Source organism: Centropristis striata, chromosome 19, assembly GCF_030273125.1.
Source record: "Centropristis striata isolate RG_2023a ecotype Rhode Island chromosome 19, C.striata_1.0, whole genome shotgun sequence".
Taxonomy (NCBI): Eukaryota; Metazoa; Chordata; class Actinopteri; order Perciformes; family Serranidae; genus Centropristis; species Centropristis striata.
In genome coordinates this window covers 2,959,431-2,985,433 of record NC_081535.1, presented here as the reverse complement: position 1 = coordinate 2,985,433, position 26,003 = coordinate 2,959,431, and the positions used below count along the sequence as shown (strand labels likewise).

At 36.2% G+C, this 26,003-nt stretch overlaps 1 protein-coding gene across 1 annotated transcript in view; it reads right to left on the bottom strand.

The window, feature by feature from the left end:
- arrdc1b (arrestin domain containing 1b) overlaps window positions 1-26,003 on the bottom strand; it is a 74,646-nt gene that overhangs the window by 13,178 nt on the left and 35,465 nt on the right. The window contains exons 2-3 of the mRNA XM_059357537.1: window positions 21,854-21,964; window positions 8,877-8,927 (exon numbers count right to left, since the gene is read on the bottom strand). Coding sequence (XP_059213520.1) covers window positions 8,877-8,927; window positions 21,854-21,964 — 162 coding nt within the window. The remainder of the gene's footprint in view (window positions 1-8,876; window positions 8,928-21,853; window positions 21,965-26,003) is intronic.

Genomic DNA, 26,003 nt, shown 5'->3' with positions numbered 1-26,003 from the left:
CCAAATTTGTCTTAAAAGTTAACTATCTGGACAACTCTTGGATGGATTGCCATGGAATTTGGTATTGACATTAGAGACATACTAATTAGGATTTTACCCTAAAAAAATCTCATATAAATATTATCCCTGTCAATCATCACTTGTGTACGGTGGCCCTGAGAGCTCACAGCGCTGCAACTTCAGAAAACACCACAGCAGAAGTGTTTCCAGAGGACATTTAAAAGTGATGCACACGTCTGGACACACTTGATATTATCACGTTATTTCAAGATAATGATAATTTCCCATTATAACCTGAAATGATCACATTATTTCATGATAATGATATATTCATGTTATAACGTAATATATAGCGTTAGCCCGCTTGCATTAGCTTGATATCCCGTTCCAATCACATTGCAGTTAAACAAATCAAATAAATGAATGGTACACGTTTAAGTTGATCTCTCTCAACAGCACGAGTTGGTCTTGGTGTTGCTAGCCCGCAAACGCTAGCACGCTATCAATCACCGACTAGACATCTGCATCACTTTTAAGTGTCCTCTGGAAACACTTCTGTTGTGTTGTGGTCTTTGCAGCGTTTTCTAAATGCTGCTCTTGTGTTGTCAGATTGATGAAGATTTTTTTTGTCAATTTGCTTGTGTTCTGTGTATTTTGTGTGTTTTTTTAAGTTGCAGTTGCTCTGAGCTCTCAGGGCCACCGTACTTATGACCCACTAAAAGTGTGCAACAGTAGCCGTGTTTCCATTAAAGTTAAATCAAATTTCGTAGGGAAATTATGAAATGTTGTATTAGGTATCAGTCATGGTTAACATTGTTCCACTGGCGAGGAATTACAGAGAAGTGTATCTAGTTTGTGACGTAGGGCCTGGCAGCCGGTGAGAATCCTTTACTGGAAAAGCATAGTGAGCTGGAGCATGTGTGGACCTGAATAAAGGAGTTCAGGTAGGCGGGAGCTGTGCCAGTTGCTGTTTTGTAGGCCAGAGACAGGGTTTTGAATTTGATTGATTGAATTTGCAACTGATAGCCAGTGCAGAGGGATGAGTAATGAAGTGACGTGGGCTCTTTTAGGGCTGGTTGAATATCATTTGGCTGATGTAAAGCAGCACAGGCCAGGACGACAGGAAGCTCAGTCTTGGAGAGGTTGACCTGAAGGTGATGTACTGTCATCCATGAAGAAATATCAGCAAGGCAAGCAGAGACGCAAGCTAAGACAGTGAGGTCTTTTGGCAGGAAGTACAGGAATAGTTGGGTATCGTCGGCGTAACGAATGATTGTGGATGATTGAGCATTGGATAGCATGCTGAAATTTTGCATGTAGCTCAAAGCACAACTGTGTCTTAATACAGCCTCAGAGCTCTTAGCATAAATAAAATGGCTGTGAGTAACACAGTAAATCCTGTTTGGAGGTTTTGATTAGATTTCAGTCGTTCTGATTTGTCAGGAGAAGATAAAACACGTTTCACACGTCCCTGTTTGACAGTAAGCTACCTGGTTTGAGTACAGCAGCCAATACCTTCCTCCCAGCTCAGTGTTGATGTTTTGTATTAACGTTGACAGTTTAATTTCCGATATCAACAGTGAGATAGAAGGATGTTTGGGGATTTTAAAGCTGTCCTTGTCTTCTGCTCACTGGTTAATCAGTTTGTATGAAAACAAGGACGACTTACATGACGGCTCATCTACAACGAATAAAAGTTTATAAACCTCCATTAAAGTGTATCACTTTTTCATCTATTTTGTTCTTTTCTTCTCTTTTCCTCTACTTGTATCTCATGTCTTTTGGAATGAGGCCATCCACTGTTTCCTCCAACCCTATTTATCCCTCTAAGTGTCCTTGTACTGAGCTTATCTCAGCCTACGCCTTCCTCCTCTCTTTGAATTTCTTTGTTCCCTCTGTGAGAAATGATCAGGCCCCAACAACACCTGATGCCTCGACTCCAGATAAAAGAGAGCTGGGCTTCAGACAAAATTCTGTTAAGTCATTCCCTGCACAGTTTTGTTAAATAAATACTGTGATTATCCAAAGCTCTTTCTCCTGTGTACCTGATCAACAATCCCCTGAACCTGAAATCCATCTTCATTCCAACTAGTAATTCTTATTTTATAGCTTTTCTTCATGAGGGTAGGATCATTACAGGGGCATTAACAAGAACAAATAAAGGACATGAGAATGTGAAATACTCTTTTTCCATAATAATGTTGTTCGTACTGGCAGTAATGGGAATTTTCTACAGTTGCAACACTTGTTCATTAATTGGGTTTTTCGACCGAGAGCCGGAGTCCTAGCCCGCTAGCACTGCCGGGGTCATCCCTATGTTCCCCGGGACCTATGTTCCCCGTTTTCCAAAAAGGGTCCTATGTTCCCCTGTAGCAATACATACCAGGGAGCATAGGACCCTTTTTCTGAAAAAGGGTCCTATGTTCCCCAGCAATCTATCAATCTTTACGGTACATTCTCAGCAGCTACTTTCTGGTTACTTTGCAGTTCATTTTTGGGCTTTTTAAATAGGGTTAGGGTTAGGGTTAGGCCTACTTGCCATGGAATTTGGCAGCAATGGTGGAAAAAGTAACAGACCGGGGAACATAGGACCCTTTTTGGGAAAAAAGGGGAAAAGGGTCTTTTGTTCCCTGGTCTCATACAAAGAGGGGAACATAGACACGATCCTGCACTGGCCCGCTAGCCCCCTAGCGTTAGCCTGCTAGCCTTTATCAATTGCATTACAGTTAAACAAATCAAATAAATGAATGATACATGTTTTAGTTGGTCTCTCTCAACGGCACCGAGTTGGGCTTGGTCTTGCTAGCCCGCTAACGCTAGCCCACTATGGAGCGCCGGTTAGCCATTAGCCCAATATGATCAGACGCTAACATTAGCATGTTAGCGCTAGCCTGTATCAATCACACTACAGTGTGAAAAAAAAAAGAATGCTACATGGGAGCGTGTCTATGTTCCCCGGGTCCTTTTCCCCGCTTTTCCCAAAAAGGGTCTTATGTTCCCCGGTCTGTTACTTTTTCCACTGTTACCGCCAAATTCCATGGCAATTAGGCCTAACCCTAACCCTAACGAGGGAGCATAGGACCCTTTTTGGGAAAAATGGGGAACATAGGACCCGCGGAACATAGGGATGACCCCACTATGGAGCGGCGACTAACAATGCAATGCAATGCAGGCAAAGGACCAACTATTGATTTCCTATTGACCCAAAGCAGCTTCTGACAGTTTGTCTGAGGTAACTTCTTGTGTGGCCTAAGCTAATGGAAGCTATTTTATTTGAGTTCCCTCTAGTAAACAGTTACACAGAGCATGCAATGTCTAGAGCTTTTATTGTGAAAAGTCAAAACAGGAGGCATGCATCTGGTATGTGCTGTCTTTGTCAAGGTTTGTAAAGGAGTAATAAAGTTTGCAGTGTTGATTCTGACAACAACACAAATGATTAACAGGATGTGACTGGTTGATGCTTTTATCTGGAGAGTGAAAGCTCGTAGAAATTGACCTATTTCAGGAAAAAAAACAACCTTTCCCCCTTTAGATCAAGCAATATTCAAGTTCTGTGTGAAAGCAGGCCTACTAATTGACAAAAAAACAACAATTAAAAACATATATTGACGTGCAAATAAATCTCACAAAAAAACCCCCACCCCAATATGTAAAGGGCTTTAGATTAGTTTTAGATATGGGTACCTATTAAACTGCAACTGAGCCAATATCACTAACAATTTCTTCCTCATAACAACTTATAGAAAGCATTGTAAACTGCATGTTTCTTCCTTACATGGTGCACACAAGACTATTCCCCGACACATTATCTGCATTATAACCTGTCTGACTGCATTCATGTCGTACCTACAACCTAAAATAAGTGTGAAGCACTTTACAACCCTTGTATTTATTCAAGCACACTCTCTCACGCTGATGGAGGCAGAGCTGCTGAACTGAGCTTTAATGTCTTGCTCAAGGACACTTTGACTCAGAGTTTGGAGCTGAAATATCATGTTGTGATGTTTGGACGACCTGCTGAACATAACCCGTCATAGAATAAAGAATTTATTGTTATTATTCCAGACATTCTTAATGCTAAAGATGCTCCATTGGCACCATCTATTTTTAGATTGGGTCCCTTGAAGTCTGACCTCAAGATATCTGAATGAAAATTGCTTCTGTCGGCAGTACAAATGTGTTATTATTAAATTGGGAATGGTTGGAAAGCTGAGCCTCTTGTGGATTAAATGATCCCAGTTTTATTCAAGTGTGATGCTGTTAGTCCCCATCGTAGCATTAAGTGAGACTCGCCCTAAAAAATAACCTGTCCCCCACCCCCAATTCTCGATAAAGTGTGTAAAAATACTCTATTAGGTGGGTGCATATATGAAGAAAAAACCCCACCTTACCCTAAAAAAATTCTAACAAAAGGTTTCTCAGCTGGTTTTGTAGTATTAGATGTTCTTATTAACATACTAAAAGTTTACCAAAATCTGACCACTTTTTTTGTGTGTGGGGGGGGTTTGTGTGTCTTTTTTGGTCATTTTGTTTCTTTTTTGGGTCATTTTGTGTCTTTTTTGGTCATTTTGTGGTCAATTTGTGTCCTTTTTTGGTCATTTTGTTTCCTTTTTTTGGTCATTTTGTTTCTTTTTTGGGTCATTTTGTGTCTTTTCTGGTCAATTTGTGTCTTTTTTGGTCATTTTGTTTCTTGTTTGGGTCATTTTGTGTCTTTTTTGGTCATTTTGTGGTCAATTTGTGTCCTTTTTTGGTCATTTTGTTTCCTTTTTTTGGTCATTTTGTTTCTTTTTTGGGTCATTTTGTGTCTTTTCTGGTCAATTTGTGTCTTTTTTGGTCATTTTGTTTCTTTTTTGGGTCAATTTGTGTCCTTTTTTGGTGATTTTGTTTCCTTTTCTTGGTCATTTTGTTTCTTTTTTGGGTCATTTTGTGTCTTTTCTGGTCAATTTGTGTCTTTTTTGGTCATTTTGTTTCCTTTTTTTGGTCATTTTGTGTCTTTTTTGGGTCATTTTGTGTCTTTTTTGGTCATTTTGTGGTCAATTTGTGTCCTTTTTTGGTCATTTTGTTTCTTTTTTGAGTAATTTTGTTATTTTTTTCTGTAATTTTGTGTCTTTTTTGGGTCACTTTGTGTGTGTTTTTGTGTGTTGGCATTTCAAAGTAGTGATGTCTCTAATCTAGCCTGTCCAGTGTAGGTTTGGGAATGTAAAAACACCTCTCTAGATACAAACCTTGCACAGAAACAAGTCAGTATAGTCGAGGTGAGACATTTCAGAGGACATAAAAATGAGAAATCACATTTCTTAGTGGAGGAGGACTTTAGTGAAAGCACTAAAACTCCCTTTTCAGTATTTGTGGTGGGTTTGTATGATTTTTTTCACCTTTTAGTCCCTTTAAAAGCAACACTGAGCCATTACTGTCAGTGCAAAGAGCTATAAGACACATTTAAACAAGCCTCAAGGTCTCCGTCTCTCTGTCTCTGGGGAGAAACGCTCTGAAGCTGCTCAGTGTTTATTGTGGATCTTTATCAGGAACAGATTCTGGAGGTTTCTATGGACGATTTCTTCCTATTGGGAATTTCATTCAGCTTTTCTTGTTAATATTCTTAAATTCATAAAGACAGCCTCGTCATTCCATGATACTGCATCCTATATAAGATGACATTTTTGCTTTAATTTAACCCTTTGATGCACAACATGGTCTAAAGTGACCCGGCTAAGTTTTTATATTCTATATCTTTGCAATAAATTATTTTCATCATTCAGTATTCCAGGTTTTCCTCAATTAACTTGTTTTTGATCATCATACATCCTAATTTTTTGTTTTCATTTCTTACTTTTTGAATAAAAACTTTTTTTTATCACTACTCTTCTAATGCACAAGGTCATTTCTGACCCATGTTGTGCATTAGAAGGTGTTTATATGTTGTCACCAATTTAAAACCTGACAAAGAAGACACAAATATTAACTATCCTATTTTGTTAAATTGCTGTTTCTTCCAATGGAAATTATTATTTGGTGGCTCTAATAAGTCTCAGATGTTAAAATATTTAACATTAACAAATTAAAAGATTTTCCAATGTAACCTGGTGGTTCTAACAACTCTTTTAAAGTTAAACCTTCAAAATAAGACAAACATAGTAACACATTGTGTCTTTTTTTGGTCGTTTTTTTTGTGTCTTTTTTTAGTAATTTTGTGTCTGTGTCTTTTTTTAGTCATTTTTAAATTTTTTTTTAGTCATTTAGTGTCTTTCTGTGTCTCTTTTTTTAGTCATTTTGTATTTTTTGTCATTTTGTGTCTGTTTGTGTCTTTTTGTGGTCATTTTGTTTCTTTTTTTAGTCATTTTGTGTCTTTTTTTGGTCAAACCTTAAAAATAAGACAAACATAGTTACACATATACTCAAATTGTTAATTTAGTGAATCGCTTTTTTTTTATCACTACTCTTCTAATGAGCAAGGTCATTTTTGACCCATGTTGTGCATTAGAAGGTGTTTATATGTTGTCACCAATTTAAAACCTGACAAAGAAGACACAAATATTAATTCATCATTTTGTGTCTTTTTTTCATAATTTTGTTTATATTTTGTGTCATTTTGTGTCTTTTTTTGTCATTTTGTGGTCAATTTGTGGTCAATTTGTGTCCTTTTTGGGTCATTTTGTTTCCTTTTTTGGTCACTTTGTGTCTTTTTTGGTAATTTCGTGTCTTTTTTTGGTCTTCTTTGGTAATTTTCTGTCTATTTTGATCATTTTGTGTTTTTTTTTGGGTCATTTTGTGTCTTTTTGTGATCATTTTTTGTCATTTTGTGTCTTTCTTTGGTAATTTTGTGTCTTTTTTTGGTCTTTTTTGGTAATTTTCTGTCTATTTTGATCATTTTGTGTTTTTTTGGGTCATTTTGTGTCTTTTTGTGGTCATTTTTTGTCATTTTGTGGTCAATTTGAGTCCTTTTTTTGCTTAATTTTATGTAATTTTTTGGTCATTTTGTGTCTTTTTGGTCATTTTGTGTCTTTTTTGGTCATTTTGTTTTTTCTTTTTGGGTCATTTTGTGTCTTTTTTGGTCATTTTGTGTCTTCTTTGGTCATTTTGTTTCCCGTTTTTGGTAATTTTGTTTCTTTTTTGGGTGATCTGAACTGTGAGATTGTGTTCAGTGAGCGGGGGTCGCGGACAACATGCATGTTAAATTGGGGGTCGCGACTCAAAAAGGTTGAGAACTACTGCATTAGAAGGTGTTTATATGTTGTGCATCAAAAGGTTAAAGACATATTATTCTAGTATATCTGTTGTGTGAAAATACATATTATTACATTATATCTGTCTTGGTGAACCAGCAGGGGGCAGCAGGAGACACTTGCCTCTCCAACGAGCCTCTCATGGCTCCATGATGGTGAACATGATGCTCTCCAGTGTGAGGGTCTACAGGCGGAGAGAGAGCGAGGCATGGGGGCATGAAGACCAATTAAACAGTGACTGCACAACAGGAGAGGAACTAAAAATAACCTCCACCCTGAGCTGCTGCAGCCACGCCAGAGCAGACAGACGCTGCTCTGCGAGGTCCTCACAGGTGCCAAGCAGCTTCACTTGGTAGATTTTTTTATATTTTTGCACCTTTATGAACAAATCTACCACCAGCCTCATTATTATATAGCCATCATTAGGAACGTGTTGGTGAACAAGTGGCATGTTTAATTATCACGCTGAGGCAAAGAACAATTGACACGTTCCTCCCATTTATCTGTTAAACATTAACTAGAGTAGCTATTCTCAACCTGGGGGTCCCGGCCCCAGTATGTGTCTCGAGATGATTTCTGGGGGTCGCCAAATCATTTTGTTAGTCAGCTCTGTCTCCACTGTGTTAAAGAGTTCATGTGTTCATGTGTCTTTTTTATGATCATTTTGTGTCTTTTTTTGATCATTTTGTGGTCATTTTGTGTCTTTTTTGGTAATTTTGTGTCTTTTTTTGGTCATTCTGTGTCTTTTTTGGTCATTTTGTGTCTTTAATGGTCATTTCTTGTCTTTTTTTTATCATTTTGTGCCTTTTTTGGTCTTTTTTTGGTCATTTTGTGTCTTTTTTTGATCGTTTTGTGTCTTTTTTGGTCATTTTTTGATCATTTTGTGGTCATTTTGTGTCTTTTTTGGTCATTTTGTGTCTTTTTTATGGTCATTTTGTGTCTTTTTTATGGTCATTTTGTGTCTTTTTTTGGTCATTCTGTGTCTTTTTTGGTCATTTTGTGTCTTTTATGGTCATTTTTTGATCATTTTTTTGTCGTTTTGTTTCCTTTTATGGTCATTTTGTGCCTTTTTTGGTCTTTTTGTGTCATTTTGTGTCTTTTTTTGATCATTTTGTGTGTTTTTTGGTCATTTTTACATCTATTTTTGGTCAGTTTGTGTCTTTTTTGGTCATTTTTGTATTATTTTTGGTCAGTTTGTGTCTTTTTTGGTCATTTCTACATCTATTTTTGGTCATTTTGTGTCTTTTTTTAAAGTCATTTTTACATCTTTTTGTGATTTTCTAATTTAATTTATTTTATCTTATTGCATTTTACTGTTCTATTGTTTACTACATCTCTTTGTATTGTGTTGTCTATTTATTGTTTGTGCAGCACTTTGGAAACCTTGTGTTTGCTAAAGCATTAAGTAATGTAATGATCCTTCACACACTCGTCATTATCACATCATCAGTGTGTGTGTGTACTGAGACAAAGAGCTCAGGGCTGAACACTTGGTGAGCAAACATAATCCGTCTTATCACAGATGTTATCACACCTGTCTTGGCTTTCAGTCACGTCATCAGGACCTCAGAACGCAGGAACATGAGAAAACTATTATGGGAACCAAAGGCGTGTCCCTGATATGGAGGAATGTGGTTAAACAGTCACACTCACCTGGAATGAGAAACTGGAACGGGAAGCTGTGTTCTCCTGCCGACAGCGTTCCTGCAAGAGAGGAAAGTTCATCAGTTAAACAGAAGAAACAGAGTGAAAAATGCATTTATGGGTACAAAGTAGGGCTGGGCGATATGGACCAAAAGTCATGTCCTGATATATTTAAGCTGATTATCGATATACGATACATATCCTGATATTTTTATCGCAAAGTGAGAGCAAATGTTCAGTCAAAGTCAAAGCCTAATATGACTTAAAGAAGACACAAAATGACAGAAAAAAAACAAAATAACTTAAAAAAGAAACAAAATGACAAAAAAGACACAAAATGACTAAAAAGAAGACACAAAATTGCTAAAAAAAAAAGACACAAAATTATTTAAAAGACACAAAATTATTAAAAAAGACACACAATTATTAAAAAACACAAAAAATTATTGAAAAGACACAAAATTCCCAAAAAATTACACAGAATTACCCAAAAAAGACACAAAATTATCAAAAAATGACACAAAATTATTAAAAAAGACACAATTACAAAAAAGACACAAAATTACCAAAAAAGACACAGAATTACCCAAAAAAGACACAAAATTATTAAAAAAAAGACACAAAATTACCCAAAAAAGCCTTCCACACACAACACGGTAAAATGCCATTCATATAAAACTCACATGTCACAAGTAGTTTTATAGAAACAACAGGAAAACCTTTTAAAAAAAATCAAAACTCCATGAAGTGCACATTTAAATAAAAAAAATATCTTAAATAGAAGCTGCAGCAAGGATCACAATGCAAATTTGAACTTTATCAATATATGCAATATGGTCTAATTCCATATCACATTTCAAAATATATCGATATATATATATATTTTATATCGATTTATCGCCCAGCCCTCAAACTCTCAAACTCAAACTTTATTTATAAAGCACATTTAAAACAACCAGGGTTCACCAAAGAGCTGTACAGATATCACAGTTGCAAAAAAACTAAAAAAAAAAACTAAAATACTAACTACTTGATGAAAAGCCAGAAAGAAAAAGTGTGTTTTTAGGGAGGAGTCATAGTACAAATTTAGTGAGAAATTCTCATTGTTTGTGTGTGTTTCGACCTCTGTATCACTTAGTAAACCTGTGTAATTTCCTGTGGGGATCACCTTCTTCCCAGTGGGATGGAGTTTCTGACACAAACAGGCTTTGTTGTTCAAAGACAGCTGAGCTGAGATGTCTTTTGTCTTTGTAGAGAGTGAAACCGATGAGCAGGTGATAAACTGTTGGCCTGGGGACGAGTCAACGCTGTAGCTGGCAGAGTTAGAGCCTTTCTCAGCAAAGGTGATCAATGATTTACAAGCAGAGTGATCGACCCGACACTCAGAGCATTCTTCTGCTCTGACAACATCCACAGGTCACATAGATTAAAGGATAACCTGGTTATTCTATATTTCGCTTACGTTTAAAAAAAAGAGAGTCGTTTTTTGGGGCAGAGTAGTTTTCAGCCACAGTTAAAAAAACAACTGAATTTGTTCGGGACTATTTCAAGGTGTGGAATAATACACATTTGGTGAGCTTGTGAGTATTTACGGCAGCAGGATTGTGTATGAAGGATTTATATATTTCTATGAGAAAATAATAACTAAAACTAGAAAATTTCCTCTGGGTAAATAGTGAAAGGGCCACGGGGGCTACTGCCGGTGTGTGTACACTATGATGATATTCTTCAGAGATTTATAACAATTAATACTAGTAATGTTGTGATACTATATAATATACAAGGAGCACACCTACAACAAGCATTCCTTTACAAGTATTTATTTATACAACAGCATAGACTGTAATTTCTGGCCTCGAACAGAAAGCATTTTTGGCAAAACCATAATACCTATCATTGAGCCGACTTCACTTTGAGGGTCCTGAGTTCTTCCTGAACGTCTACATATGTTTTTTGCGAAGAAAAATGAAGAAATAGCTTTGTTAGAGCGATCTGAAAAACTGTTAAATATGCTTTTCTACAGAAATCTTCCTGCGGTTTTAATATGGGAGCCAATGAGGCTGTTGGTGGTGTTGGTGGTGCATCTGTGCGTCCTACGCCCAAACTATAACTCTGACAGCTTTACCAGAGGATTGTGAGGGAGAAGACTAATTTTCCTACGTTTCTATGTACAAATTATTTCTGTAGAGTGGAATTTGCGGCCTGGAGCGCAGTTTTCAAATGTATTTTTTGACAGTTTTACCTCTCCCTCTACACTCTGGCGATGATGTCACACACTGTGACACGAACATTCCGTGCAATACACACCCATTATAATCTCAGAATTTCTCCAAAAATGATCATGGTCATTGAACAGGGATTGATAAAAAACTATATGACCTATCGAAACGTGGATTAATACACCGATACACAAGACTTGTGTCTACTGTTTAACGTTTAAATGGAGTCTCTAAGTGAAATTATGCCGGAGAAGTAGACGTTTAAAAATCTCCAATTATTGTTTTTTTTTCGCTAATTTTTTTTCGGCCATCCCATTCATTTCAATGCAAAATTCTGGACAGTTTTTCGTGACGTTAGTCGTGATGTTAGTTTCTTTTCTTTATATATAAAGAAAGAAAAATTTGAACTTTATTGATATATGCGATATGGTCTAATTCCATGTCACATTTAAAAATATATTGACAAATCTTTTTATATCGATATATCGCCCAGCCATACAGTTCATTTTAGGTTTTCTTTAAATGAAAATTGTTCTTAACAATAAGAAAAATATAGACTATCACTAGGAACCTTATTCTTTAAAAGTTATTGGCATAAACAAAAAGTATTCTCATGCAGAGAAAAACATTGAAATATTTTACATATCAGGAACAAAATCAATCAGGCAGCAGTACAGAATGAAAAGAAAACTTGCTGAGGCTGCAAACTTTGTATAACTGATGTTATCAGACAACATGACTCACACTTCTGTGTTTCAGAAGCATAAATGGTGTTTTAAAGATGTCAACAGGAAGTGCTCTGATGTAACAAGAAGTGTTGTAAAATAAAACTAACTCTGTTAAATAAATTTTCTCTGAATATGAATTTGTATCCATGACATGGAAGCTCTTTTATCTCACCTTGTTATTACATGGTTGGACTTATTATCTCCAGAGTTTACCAGGAAACTAGGTCACAGGTTTTTTTTTAAGTCACTTATTTTATTCTTTATGCAAACTGTAACCAGCAATTATCAACTTATTGAAATATGCCTCTTGCTGCACTGTGGAGAACTTTTTCATACTTGTTTGTTGTCACACTAAGAGCACCTTGATAAGAGTTGGTTATTAATTCTCTAGGTGAGCCGACGGCCCAATTAAATCCTTGCAGACATCATGTCTCACCTCGTTAGAGACGGGCACCGACACTTTTTCCGTTAGCCTCAGTTTCCTGGAGGGAAATGCTCAGTGTGTGTGTGTGTGTGTGTGTGTGTGTGTGTGTGTGTGTTCATTTGCATCATGTTTACTGCAAAAGGAAGCAGTCATGCTCCACAGCAGAGACGTGCAGCTGCAGCAACTTTATATCCTAAACTGTACAGCAGGGGTCACAAACTCTAATTACCTGCTGGAAGCAGTGCCAAAATGACCAAAAAAAGACACAAAATGACTTAAAAAATACATAAAATGACAAAAAAAGACTAAATTATTTTAAAAAAAAGACACAAAATGACATAAAAAACAAAATTACTTAAAAAATAAACAAAATGACCCAAAAAGACAGAATTACCAAAAAAAGACATAAAATGATTTAAAAAAGACACAAAATGACCCAAAAATACAAAATGACCAAATTTTAGCAACAAAATTGCTAAAAAAAAAAGACAGAAAATTACCAAAAAATGACAGAGAATAACCAAAAAGACACAAAATTATTTAAAAAAAGACAGAAAATTACCAAAAAATGACTGAGAATCACCAAAAAAGACACAAAATTATTTTAAAAAAGACACAAAATTACCAAAAAAGACACAAAATTATTTAAAAAAGACACAAAATTATTTAAAAAAGACACAAAATTACCATTCAAAATTACCATTCATATAAAACTCACATTAAACTTTCATATCAAGGTGGGGGCCACAAAATATCGTCAGGAGGGCTACAATTGGCCCGCAGGCCGCGAGTTTGAGACCCATGTTTTAGGGAGTTTAACTAACACGGTACAGGCAGAAAAATCACGATGAAGGAAACAACAATTTTTTATAAGGCATTTTATAGAGCAAGCAGTTAGACATTCTTAACCTCAACATACTAATCCGAACCACTTTAATATCCATCTAGACCAGGGATGGGCAACATGAGGCCCGGGGGCCACATACGGCCCTGACCCTCATTTGAAGTGGCCCTCAGTACAACTACATGCATTTGAGCATGAAATCTTAAAAGTGCAGTGTAAAAATGCACAAAATTACTTCTTGTAATTAATGTTGGTCTGCTGTTCTTACACTGAAAAAAAAAGAAATCACAGTAAGTGGTTATTTTTTATTTGCTTCAAACCTTTTGTATTCCTATTTATACTGTTATACATGCATTTGAGCATGAAATATGTTAAGTTACTGCACTGTAAACATATTTAAAATTGCAGTTTCATCATATCTGGTGAAGTGCACGGTCCTATATGTGGCCCTGTGGTAGTGAACATGAAAAACTGTGGCCCCCTGCAGCATTTAAGTTGCTTTAAGGAGAAGTTAATGTATAAGCTTAAGTTAAAACAGCACAGGAAATTAATGTTGTAAAGTTAATAATAAACTTGTGCTGATGTTTATGACCCAGGGAGGACCATGCAATGACTTTTAATTCTCTTCTCTATTGACATTTATAATGAACAGTACCAAACCACAGCCCTAAAATATAAATGTGCTCAAGACTGTGTGGTTTTGTTCACTATATTTGTCTACACAGGGACTTAAATTAAATTATTGCTTATTTAATATTTCAGTATTTAGCAGCCTTTTCCCATAAGCCCCACATCGTCCCAGGTTAAATATCATTAGCTTGAAATAACTGCAGTTTTTAAAGGCTAGCTGTGGGTTGCTAGGGCTAGCCTGCAGAAGTTATCGAGGTCATGTTTGTTTACAAAACAACGTCACCAACATTTTTGCCAACATGGACATAACATAAGAAAATAACCTGACTTAGTACCTCACCAAAAAAGACAAAACGACACAAAAAAGACACAAAATGACCAAAAAAGGCACAAAATGACCAAAAAAGACACAAAATGACACAAAAAAGACACAAAATTATTAAAAAGACACAAATTTACTAAAAAAAACCCACAAAATTACAAAAAAGACACAAAATTACACAAAAAAGACACAAAATGACTGACAAAATGCTAAATTACTTTAAAAAAGACACAAAATTATTTACAAAAGACACAAAATTACAAAAAAAGTAATTAAAGGGACCTTCCACACACAACACGGTAAAGTGCCATTCATATAAAACTCAGGAATCTGAATCAAATGAACAGAAAACAAGACTACAGGTGCATCCCAATAAATAAGAATATGATAGAAAAGTTGATTTATGTCAGAAATTCAGTTAAAAAAAGGTGAAATAACACATTATATATAGATCCATTACACACAGAATGAAATATTTCATGTCTTCATTTATTTAATATCTTCTAATAACGATGCATATGAGCAGTTAGTAGCATTTTTTTTATGCGTCAAGTCTATTTTTGTGGCGTATAAATCACACATATAAGCTGCTGTATATGTTTTGAACAGCACATCTACGTTCATTGATCGAGAGTGTGTGTGTTTGTCTGTTTGTGTTGCTCTTTCACTGTTTTTCTGTTTTTCTGTCAATCCTGGCCGTGCTGCTCATGTCCTCAGGGTGTACTTGCATTACCATGCCGTTTTCACTTTATCAGTGGCAATTAATTGTGTAAAGATGATGATAACAATGTTTATGGCAATTATTTCTGGGTCAATAAATCCAATGTAATGTAATTATGGAGCCTGGCCCAGCTGGGGCGAGGTCAAAGACAAAGATGAGAAATGAGAAACATGAGCATGAGAGCAGCAGTTATAATGATTTACTGTATAAAATAAGCAATATGCTGTTTCTTTTATACCAACAAATGAATCGTCCTCAAACTTTGACAAAAATACAAAAGCTTCTAATTCTACACTGCTTATTATGTTGTCTAAAGTCGTAAGACGTAAGTCGCGAAAAACTGCACAAAATTTTGCATTGAAATGAATGGGAAGGCCGAAAAAAAATTAGCTAAAAAGAAGAATAATTGGAGATTTTTAAACGTCTACTTCTCTGGCATAATTTCACCTTGAGACTCCATTTAAACTTTAAACAGTAGACACAAGTCTTGTGTATCGGTGTATTAATCCACGTTTCGATAGGTCTTATAGTTTTTTTTATCAATCCCTGTTCAATGACCATGATCATTTTTGGAGAAATTCTGAGATTATAATGGGTGTGTATTGCACGGAATGTTCGTGTCACAGTGTGTGACATCATCGCCAGAGTGTAGAGGGAGAGAAGAAACTGTCAAAAAATAAATTTGAAAACTGCGCTCCAGGCCGCAAATTCCACTCTACAGAAATAATATATACATAGAAATGTAGGAAAATTAGTCTTCTCCCTCACAATCCTCTGGTAAAGCTGTCAGAGTTATAGTTTGGACGTAGGACACACAGATGATCCACCAACACCACCAACAGCCTCATTGGCTCCCATATTAAAAACGCAGGAAGATTTCTGAAAAAGGGAGGTGTAACAGGTTTTCAGATCGCTCTTACAAAGCTATTTCTTCATTTTTATTCACAAAAAAAATATGTAGACGTTCAGGAAGAACTCAGGACGCTCAATGTGAAGTCGGATCAATGATAGGTATTATGGTTTTGCCAAAAATGCTTTCTGTTTGAGGCCAGAAATTCCAGTCTGTCCACCTCTGCTGTCACTGTTCCGGAACATTCAGATGTCAGTTAATTCTGTTGATTGCTTTGATCTGATTGCCTTTGATCCTTTGATGTGATTACAGTTACAGATACACACGCACTCACACACACACCTCCAGATACACATGTTTCACACACACACAAATCTTCTAGTTTTAAAGTTACAGTACTGTGGCTTTAATGCATTTTTAAACGTGATGACAAACAAATAGTGTCCGTGCAGATAAGATACGTATCACCAACTGATAATGTAAAGTATGAGAACAGGCTGTGCTACAGTGAGTCTAAAAATAAAGCCGTCACTTTGTAAAACAAGTCAACAGAAAAACCAGCAGGACCGAACAGCGGCAGCGCTGTGACAGGATGAAGAGCGGACGCTGACATCATGGTCTTCACTCCTCCAACCGCCAGGCATCTGTGGCATACCACATTATCAGTCAGCCAGAGGGAGCGGCGCTTTGTGTCGGAGTGTGTGTGTGTGTGTGTGTGTGTGTGTGTGTGTGTGTGTGTGTGTTCTTGTACTTCCTATAGTGAGGACCACAACACATTTTTAACCAACAGAGTGAGGACATTTTTGCAAAGTGAGGACATTTCGGCCAGTCCTCACTTCTTTAAAGGTTTTTTTTTTTAGATTTCAGACTTTGTTTTAAGGGTTAAAGGTTACATGATAATGATAATTAACTGAAACTGTATTGTGTGGTTACAAAACTAACTAAAATTATAGTGAAAATGTCTTTCGTTTTTCGTCTTTGTCAATTTTTTTCATACATAATGAAGATGGATCAGACAAAGGAAATAAAGGGAAAAATTTACTGTGACCTCTTTTAATCTCCCACCCAACAAATACCCCATTACAAAAAAACTACAACTAACTAAAATTGAAGCGTTTCATTGTGAAAACAAAAATTCACAACAAAATTAAAAGTAAAACTATGAAAAATCCAAAACTATTATAACCTTGCAAAAATAGGAAGTACAAGAATGTGTGTTTGTGTGTGTGTTCTTGTACTTCCTACATAGTGAGGACCAGAACACGTTTTTAACCAACATTGTGAGGACATTTTTGCAAAGTGAGGACATTTCGGCCGGTCCTCATTTCTTAAAAGGCTTTTTTGAGATTTCAGACTTTGTTTAAAGGGTTCACATTACAATTAGGTTTATGTTCATAAAAAGATAATTCATTAACTAATTGAAACTGTATTGTGTGGTTACAAAACTAAAATTATAGTGAAAATGTCCTTCGTTTTTGTCTTTGTCAACTTTTTTCATATATAATGAAGATGGATAAGGCAAAGGAAATAAAATAAAAAATTTACTGTGACCTCTTTTAATCTCCCACCCAACAAATACCCCATTACAAAAATAAAACTAGTAAAAATTAAAACTAAAACTAATGAAAAATCCAAAACTATTATAACCTTGCTAGGGAATTCACCATTCCAGTGAGGGTCCTCACAAAGATAGAAGTACAAAACTGTGTGTGTGTGTGTGTGTGTGTGTGTGGTCTCTCTCGGCCCTCGGGGGCACAGCAGCCCATTTTTGGAAGAGAATGGGAAAGGGAAAAGTGTCAGAGATAAAGAGGAGCAGAGGGAGGGAGTGATGAATTATTTATGTCCTCGCTGTGTGGAGTGTCTCTGCTGCTGTTTTACAGCTGTTTCCCAACCTAGGGACCCCACAGCCCTGAACGGGAATTCAATTCTTGGACCTCTTCATCGATTATTGATTCCCAATGTACCTGCCAATATTTAGGTCAATTTTAAGCATTTTGCGATATGGTGAGTATTGGTGATTCACACCTCTAATATTGTTACGAGTCCTTCTTATAAATAGGTCACTGATCTGGTAAGTGCTCTTGAAAGACTCCTAGGCCAGTTAATGAAGACAGATACTTTTTAAAATGAAAGCAGGTGATCAATTAATGATCAATTAATGACTTGAAATCTTTTTGCTGTGCAAAATTCAACTTTCATTGAATGTAGTTGTTGAAGCATTCACAGTCGAAACTTCATAATCCTACATAGGTTTTCCTCAATTAGTTTGTTTTTAATCATCATACATCCTAATTTCATGTTTTCCTTTATTCATTTTTTAATAAAATCCCTTTTTGTGTCACTACTAATGCACAACATGGGTCAAAAATGACCCATATCCATTTTTTAGCTAAGTAGCTTGCTAAGCTAATTACTTAACTAACTTCTTGGGTAAGTATTTAGCTAAGTAGCTTGCTAAGGTAGCTACTTAGCTAACTTCTTGGCTAAGTGTTTGGCTAAGTAGCTTGCTAAGCTAACTACTTAGCTAACTTCTTGGCTAAGTGTTTAGCTAAGTAGCTTGCTAAGCTAACTACTTAGCTAACTTCTTGGCTTAGTATTTAGCTTACCAGCTACTTAACCAAGTAGTTAGCTATGTAATAATACAAAAACTTTTTTTCTTCATAAAGTATGAGAGGCAAAATGGAAATAATGATCTGTCGTAATCAAAACCAAGATATTTAAAGAATACTTGGAATATTCATTCATAAAATAAGTTGATATCAAAAGATAGAGCACAGAAACACACAGCAGCATTAAATAACATAATATAATTATTAAATAAAGTTATTAAATAACATGGGGGATGAATGTGGGATGTGCATCAAAGGGTTAAAGATGCCAATATTTCCACATTGTCTAAAAAAACAAATAAAATAGTCTAAAACGGGCATTTTTAAAATTTAAATCTCTTATGATCCAGTCAAAGAATAAAGTCAACAAGACAAATAATCTGAGCAGACAGTCTGACAGCTTTGAATTCTGGTCTATAAACACATTTAGTTCTGGTTGAAACTGTAGCTTTTCATAATTCAGTAAACCCAGATCTACAATACTTCAACATGATATCAATATCATGATAAAAGATGTTACACAAGACCTGCTGAGCTCTGAGCCAGCAGGTCTGCGTGTTTCCTTGTGAGGCGGTGAGGTGTGTTCATGTTTGTGCCAGTTTGTTGCTTCAGACTGGGTAATGTGAGCTCTGAAGCCTTTGAAGAAGTTTCACTTCTCTGTTCGACATCTGATCCAACAGTTCAAAGTCCTGATTTCACTCACAGTAACTCAGACAGTCACGTCAAACGGAATACAAGAAATTGTTGACGTGATAATGACGCATTAAAATACAGGAAAACAAAAACAGGAAGGAGGGTAACCTTCAGGTTAACTGGATAAGAAATATAATATGTATCATATTTTATAACGCAAAACATCTTCAGTTTCAGCTTCGGAATCTTATCTGTGTTTCAACAAGAGCAACTCCCTGATCGTTTATTTCGAAATGATGCAGAGGACTAACTTACTTCTATTTTTTTTTTTTGAGATAACAGCCCAGTGTTGATACAAAGCAGAATTACACTTGAAATAGTGCTGGGCGATATATCGATATAAAAGATATATTGATATATATTTTTAAATGTGATATGGAATTAGACCATATCGCATATATCAATATAGTTCAAATTTGAGCTGTGATCCTTGATCCAGGCAAGTTGCTTTCTATATAAATGCTGCACTTACTAGGGTTTCTCATATTTAGTTCTTTTGTAATGTTCGTTATTCTTTTCTCATATAAATATATTTATTTCAGAAAAAGATTGGCCTATTTTTTTTCCATAGGCTACTTTTATTTAAAATATTTTAAAAAATATATTATTATTTTTACTATACTTTGACTGAACATTTGCTCTAACGTCGTAAAAAAATATCAGGCTAAATGATAGCCTAAATATATCGGGATATGACTTTTGGTCCATTTTGCCCAGCCCTAGTTTAAATAAGTTTTGTTTTTTCAATCTCAGATGTTTTCTAATGTTATGTCCTGCTGCCCCAAAGCAGGTTTAAACCTATGTTAATACATTTCATGTGATTATCGTATTTTTACTCAAGTGAAATACAAGTACCACAAACTCGTACTTAAGTACAGTACTTGATTAAATGCATTTAGCTACATTCCAGCTCTGCAGACAGACTGGAACATGCCACATGTTGCAGCTCAGAGTGGTGGCAGTTAAACGTTGAACTGCCTCTTGGTGTTTTAACAAGCATGAATTACACGCTCCAATGACTGCCATTAAGTCCCACAGAGCCATTTGCATTTACAACACATTTCATGCATGCATGGCACATTTCACCTTCTGGCTGTGGGCGCTATCGGCGACAAGCACAAGAGATGGAAGATCACGCTCGCAACAAAAGGTCCAGTAAGCTCTCGTTTCCGCCGGTGAGCAGGGCAGGATGCTGCCCAGAGGCTCAGGGAAAAAATGAAACCTTCCAACCGGCTCATCAGACACGAGGACCAGGTCTAACTGCAGAGAGGCAGCATGCAGAGAGGCCGGCTGGACCAGCGCTGCAGGGGACTGATACTCTGACTGATTGAAGCTTGAACTCCTCTTTATACGGCTGCAGAAACCTGCTGCTAGCATCCTGAGATTACGCCTGTTGCAGCTGATTTCCCATAAACTAAATGAGATGAAAGTCAGGAGGCTCTAGTCACATCATACAGTGTTAGTAAGAACACGTACAGTTTATTTCACATATAGGATGAGAATCTGAACAGTCATATGCACATGAAGGTGATGAGCTGTCCTGTTGTTTAATGTCTCTACCAGGCGGCAACCTCCGGGTCTGAGCAGGGAGGCAAATTCGCAAATATTTGGTAACTTCAGTGGATATCTAAATGGTCCCCATGTCTCTCTGTTTGGTCGTAGAACCACATGGATTTATTCCAGCTAATCAGCAAAGATCAGACTACGTCACAGACAGTGACACCATGACATCTGACCAATCAGTATGATAATAATATAATAATTTCGAGAAAAAAGTTGCAAATTTACTAGATTAAAGTGGCAAATCTACAAGAAAAAAAGTTGCAGATTTAAGAGATTTAAAGTGGCAAATCTGCACGAAAAAAGTTGCAGATTTACAAGAAAAAACAACAGCTTTTTTCTCGCAGATTCGCCACTTTAAATCTCATAAATCTGGACATTTTTTATCATAGATTTGCCAATTTAATCTTGTAAACTTTTTTCTCAAAATATTTCCCCCCTCCCCCGGGTCCGTATGTTTTGTTATGTATGGTTAAGCTGCATTCTACCACAAATTCGAAAATAACTTTGACCCTTTTCACTGTATTTTGACTTAATGACGTATTATTTGAAGGTTTTGTCCATTAAATGTCTTGTTCAGCGTTTGGTTGGACTAACAGACACTCCAAGGAGTCACTGCTCAGTTTTATGAGGTCAGTAACGTACATTTTGTTTTTGTTTTTTGCCAAAACTACCATCAGTTAATGCTCCGGCTGCTATCGGCCGGCCGATATATTGGTATCGTAAGTTGCCGGAGAAGTAAACAAAAAGACCGAACATCGAGCCAAAAGCGAAGCTGAGGGCAGAGAAATAGATGTCAGTCATGACTTGGAGCAATAAACCAGGAGGAACAGGTGAATGTTGGGAAAGAGCAAAGAAAAAATGTATAATCTCTCCACCGCTTTATGGAAAGAAAACTAACATTCACAGCACGGCACTTCATACACAGGCATGGTGCATTCAGTAGCGTCGGAATGGCTATGGTGTGTTCAAGAGCGTCGGAATGGCTATGGTGTGTTCAAGAGTGTGGGACATATGGAAACTTTCAGAGAAAGAAGTTTTTATTCAATGGAACTAACTAACTAATGGAGTTCAAGAAACACGTTAGCAAAACATTACCTTGTTGGGCTTTCTAATAACAACAAATCTGTTTAATCATTTGAAGAAGTACCACCCAAGTGATTATGCAGAAAGTACAGATTTTCAGTACAGATGCTTTAAAACTGCAGTTTAAAACCAATATAAAAAATCTGATATGAGCCATATGAAAAAGTATATCTTGGATTTGTTTTTTTTGTCATATTGCCCAGCCCTACTGTAAAGCCTGTACACAAGGCCACTATTCCTTCACCTGTGTGTTTCATTGGGGTATAAAAAGACACAATCACCAGGTTCTTACTGTCCTACCTTTGTCAGCTACAGACAGCGTGCTGTTGAAGTATTGCTCCTCCAGAGTCCAGGAGGCGTCGTTCATCTTGCTGTTGATCCCACATGAGCCCTGACAGTTCACCTTGATGGCTGAGGAGAGAGGACACATTACATTAATTAAATACCAGCAATGGTAATTATATGATATTGGGAGTACCCATTTTTAAGAATATAAAGTGCATCTTGCCTTGCACGTAGCCCTAATACCTTAAAAGTAAATAAAGATATAATAATAAATAGAGAGGATATTAATGGGGAAGAGGGAGTATAGTAAATATAATAAAGCAGTGATGTTTATGTATGTACTCAGTGGAAATTGCGGATGGTACCCGAACAATTAGCTAACATTAAACAAATATACAAGTTTAGGCACGGTTGTGTTGTTCTTCCAATAGCTAAGCTTTAAGATTTTTGCTAAAAGGGGTCAGAGTCGGGATTCAAGAATCGTCCCAAAAAATCGTCCCAAAAAATCGGCATCACATGCTGGGGATCGGTTAAGACTGATGTCAAAATAATCGGTATCAGCCTTAAAAAACCTATATCAGTCGACCACTCCTTTACATGTTTACTGCTATATTTATACCTAAATGTCTTGCTCTGTCTGACCAACCTGCCATGCAAACTGTAGCACAATGTAACACAGAGTGCTTCACATAAAAATTGTTTTTACCCGCAAGTGTCCTTGTGTAAACGGGGCCTAAGATGCTTGGTTTTTTTTTTCAAGTCCATATTGCATCCAAGATCATCTACCACCTTTACTAGAGCGGTATCAGTGCTGAGATTGGCCCTAAAACCAGATAGAAACGTTCAAAAATGTGATTTGAGTTCATAAAAATCATTTAACTGATTAAAAAACAAGCTTCTCTAAAATGTTGCTTAAAAATGGCAAGTTCGATACTTGTCTGTAATTACTAATAACAGAAAATCTAGATTGTTTGATTTGATTTGTTACGCTGACGGCTGTGGTAAAGTGTTACAGAATCCTCTTCTGCTATTCCTGACCACTGAGCATGTAACCAAACCAAATTAACCTTCTGGAGTCCATCTATTTATTAAAAACATGCATGTTTTATTTACAGTAATAACTTTATTTATATCTGATATGTCCACAAGCTGAGAAAGCCAGTTAAAGTTCAATCATAGGAGCTTTCACAGTGTGCCATTTATGTTTCTCTTTTTTTAGTCATTCTGTGTCTTTTATTACTCATTTTGTGTCTTTTTTTGGTCATTTTGTGTCTTTCTTTGGTCATTTTGTGTCGTTTTTTGGTCATTTTGTGTCTTTTTATAGTCTTTTTGTGTCTTTTTTTTAGTTATTTTGTGTCTTTTTTTGGTCATTTTCTGACTGATAGCCAAGTTTGTGTGGAGAAAAAGGAGCCATGCATGTGATTTAAGGACAGACTGAAAGATGCTGAACACAGACAGAAATTAATACAGAGGAAGTTGACAAATATGAACCAAAATCTCCTGGACTTGAGAGATTTAAACAATAATTTTCCTTCATGATCTGAGGATCCACAGTTTGAAAAATACAGACCGCCAGCACAATTTAGCCTGATTAGCATGAGAATAGCTGACAGAAAGGGACGCCTCACTGAATCACTACGGGCCTCTTTAACTGGTCACTGGTTAATAATCCCAACAGGCTGTGTGTGAATGGTGTTTCTGGCAACAGATGGAGCAGAGGAGGAGCAACTTTATCATCAGGAGCTGTTGGAAACTAAAGAGGTCACTGATTGTTCACCATCACCTACACTGTAAAAAACGTCTGGAGGTTTTACTGTGAAAAACTGATAAACCATGACAGTAAAAGACGTAAAATGATAAATGGGTTAATTCAGTTTCAGTGACAATGAAACACTGTAAATATATATATTAGCCAAAACAGTATTTTTAACATTTTCTTTTTGAAAAATACATTACTCCACTGTAAAATATACAAGCCACTACTGTAATTTTTGCATTTATTTTTTGTAAAAATACTTTTTCTCACTGTTAAATGTACTAAACACCATATCTCTAACAGAAATATATTGTAATATTTAATGGTAAAATCTTTAATTTATGCGTTTTCATTTATAACGTTTTTTTTGTGTCAGTTATATGGCAGAACAGCATTTCTTTTGATGGAAAAACTTTTTATTTATACAGTAAAAAATAGAATAAAATTGCAATCTTAAACGTGAAATCAACAGTGCCAATACATTTTTACCATAATATAAAAAAAAGTTGCACCGTATTTATTACGGTAAAGTTCTGGCAACCACAGCTGCTGGTTTTTTACCGTAAAAAAAAAACCAAAATGACTAAAAAAAACACTAAATTACTTTTAAAAAAAGACACAAAATGACAAAAAGACACAAAATGACTGAAAAAAACACTAAATTACTTAAAAAAAGACACAAAATGACAAAAAGACACAAAATGACTGAAAAAAACACTAAATTACTTAAAAAAAGACACAAAATGACAAAAAGACACAAAATGACAAAAAAAGTCACAGAATTGCCAAAAAAAGACACAAAATAATTTTAAAAAGACACAAAATTACCAAAAAAAGTAATTAAAGGGACCTTCCACACACAACACAGTAAAGTGTCATTCATATAAAACTCACATTTAACTTTCATATCAAGGTGGGGGCCACAAAATATCGACATGAGGGCCACAATTGGCCCACGGACCACGAGTTTGAGACCCCTGATCTAAGTTAACCTGCAAAAATACCTACAGAACTGATTTGGTAGAAACTTAGATATAACATTTACAACATAAGATGTAGTTGTTGTTGTTTGGCATGCAGCCCTTCCAGCCTGAGGGAGTGAACATGGCTTTTAATGGAGGTAAATGGATTTGGAGATATTTTTTGTGCCAGTGGATGAAGTTAACACTAGAGAACTGGTGAGGCAACACCCAGCTGCTGAGACAGGAAACGTGTTAATGTGTCTCATGGAGTCAAAGATGAAGAAGATAACAACAACAACAGTTTACTGCAGAAAAAACAACAAGAGTTCACACTGCAGCAACAAGAGACAGAGCTGGAGAGAGACAGACAGAGCTGCAGTCTACCTGTCTCTCTCTCTCTGTCTGTCTGTCTGTCTCTCTCTGTCTGTCTGTCTCTCTCTGTCTCTCTGTCTGTCTCTCTCTGTCTGTCTCTCTCTGTCTCTCTGTCTGTCTCTCTCTCTCTCTCTCTCTCTCTCTCTCTGTCTGTCTCTTCATCTTTCTGTTGATCTGTCTGTGAGGAAATGAAATCTGTCTGATAAAAGGACACACACACACACACACACACACACACACACTAAAACTGTGGCAGCAGCCAGAGGATTTAACAGAAAGTTGGCCTAGAGACAGACAGACAGACAGACAGACAGACAGACAGACAGACAGACAGACCCTCGTGATGATATTTTGTGGCCCCCACCTTGATATGAAAGTTTAATGTGAGTTTTATATGAATGGCACTTTACCGTGTTGTGTGTGGAAGGTCCCTTTAATTACTTTCTTTGGTAATTTTGTGTCTTTTCTTGGTAATTTTGTCTCTTTTTTTCATAACTGTGTTGTTTTTTTTAATAATTGTGTGTCTTTTTAAAATAATTTTGTGTCTTTTTTAACAATTTTGTGTCTTTTTTTTGGTCATTTTGTGTCTTTTTTGGGTCATTTTGGGTCTTTTTAAAAAAAGAATGTGTCTTTTCTGGTAATTATGTGTTTTTTTTGGTCATTCTGTTTCTTTTTTTAAGTAATTTAGTTTTTTTCTGTCATTTTGTGTCTTTTTTTAAAATAATTTTGTGTCTTTTTTGTCATTCTGTCTCTTTTTAAAGTAATTTAGTGTTTTTTCAGTCATTTTGTGTCTTTTCTTGTAATTTTGTGTCTTTTTTGGTCATTTTGTGTCTTTTTTCAGTCATTTTGTGTCTTTTTTTGGTCATTTTGTGTCTTTTTTTGGTCATTTTGATCCTGCCTCCAGCGGCCCCCAGGTATTCTGAGTTAGAGACCCCTGATCTAGAGCCACGAGCTGCTTTATCCATCTGCAGCATTCCCTCCATCGGTCTAACTCAAGCAGAGATATCAGAGATGGCTCCTTCACAACGACTGGAACAAAATGTCTATCTGTTGTCATGTTGCCCAACTCTACATG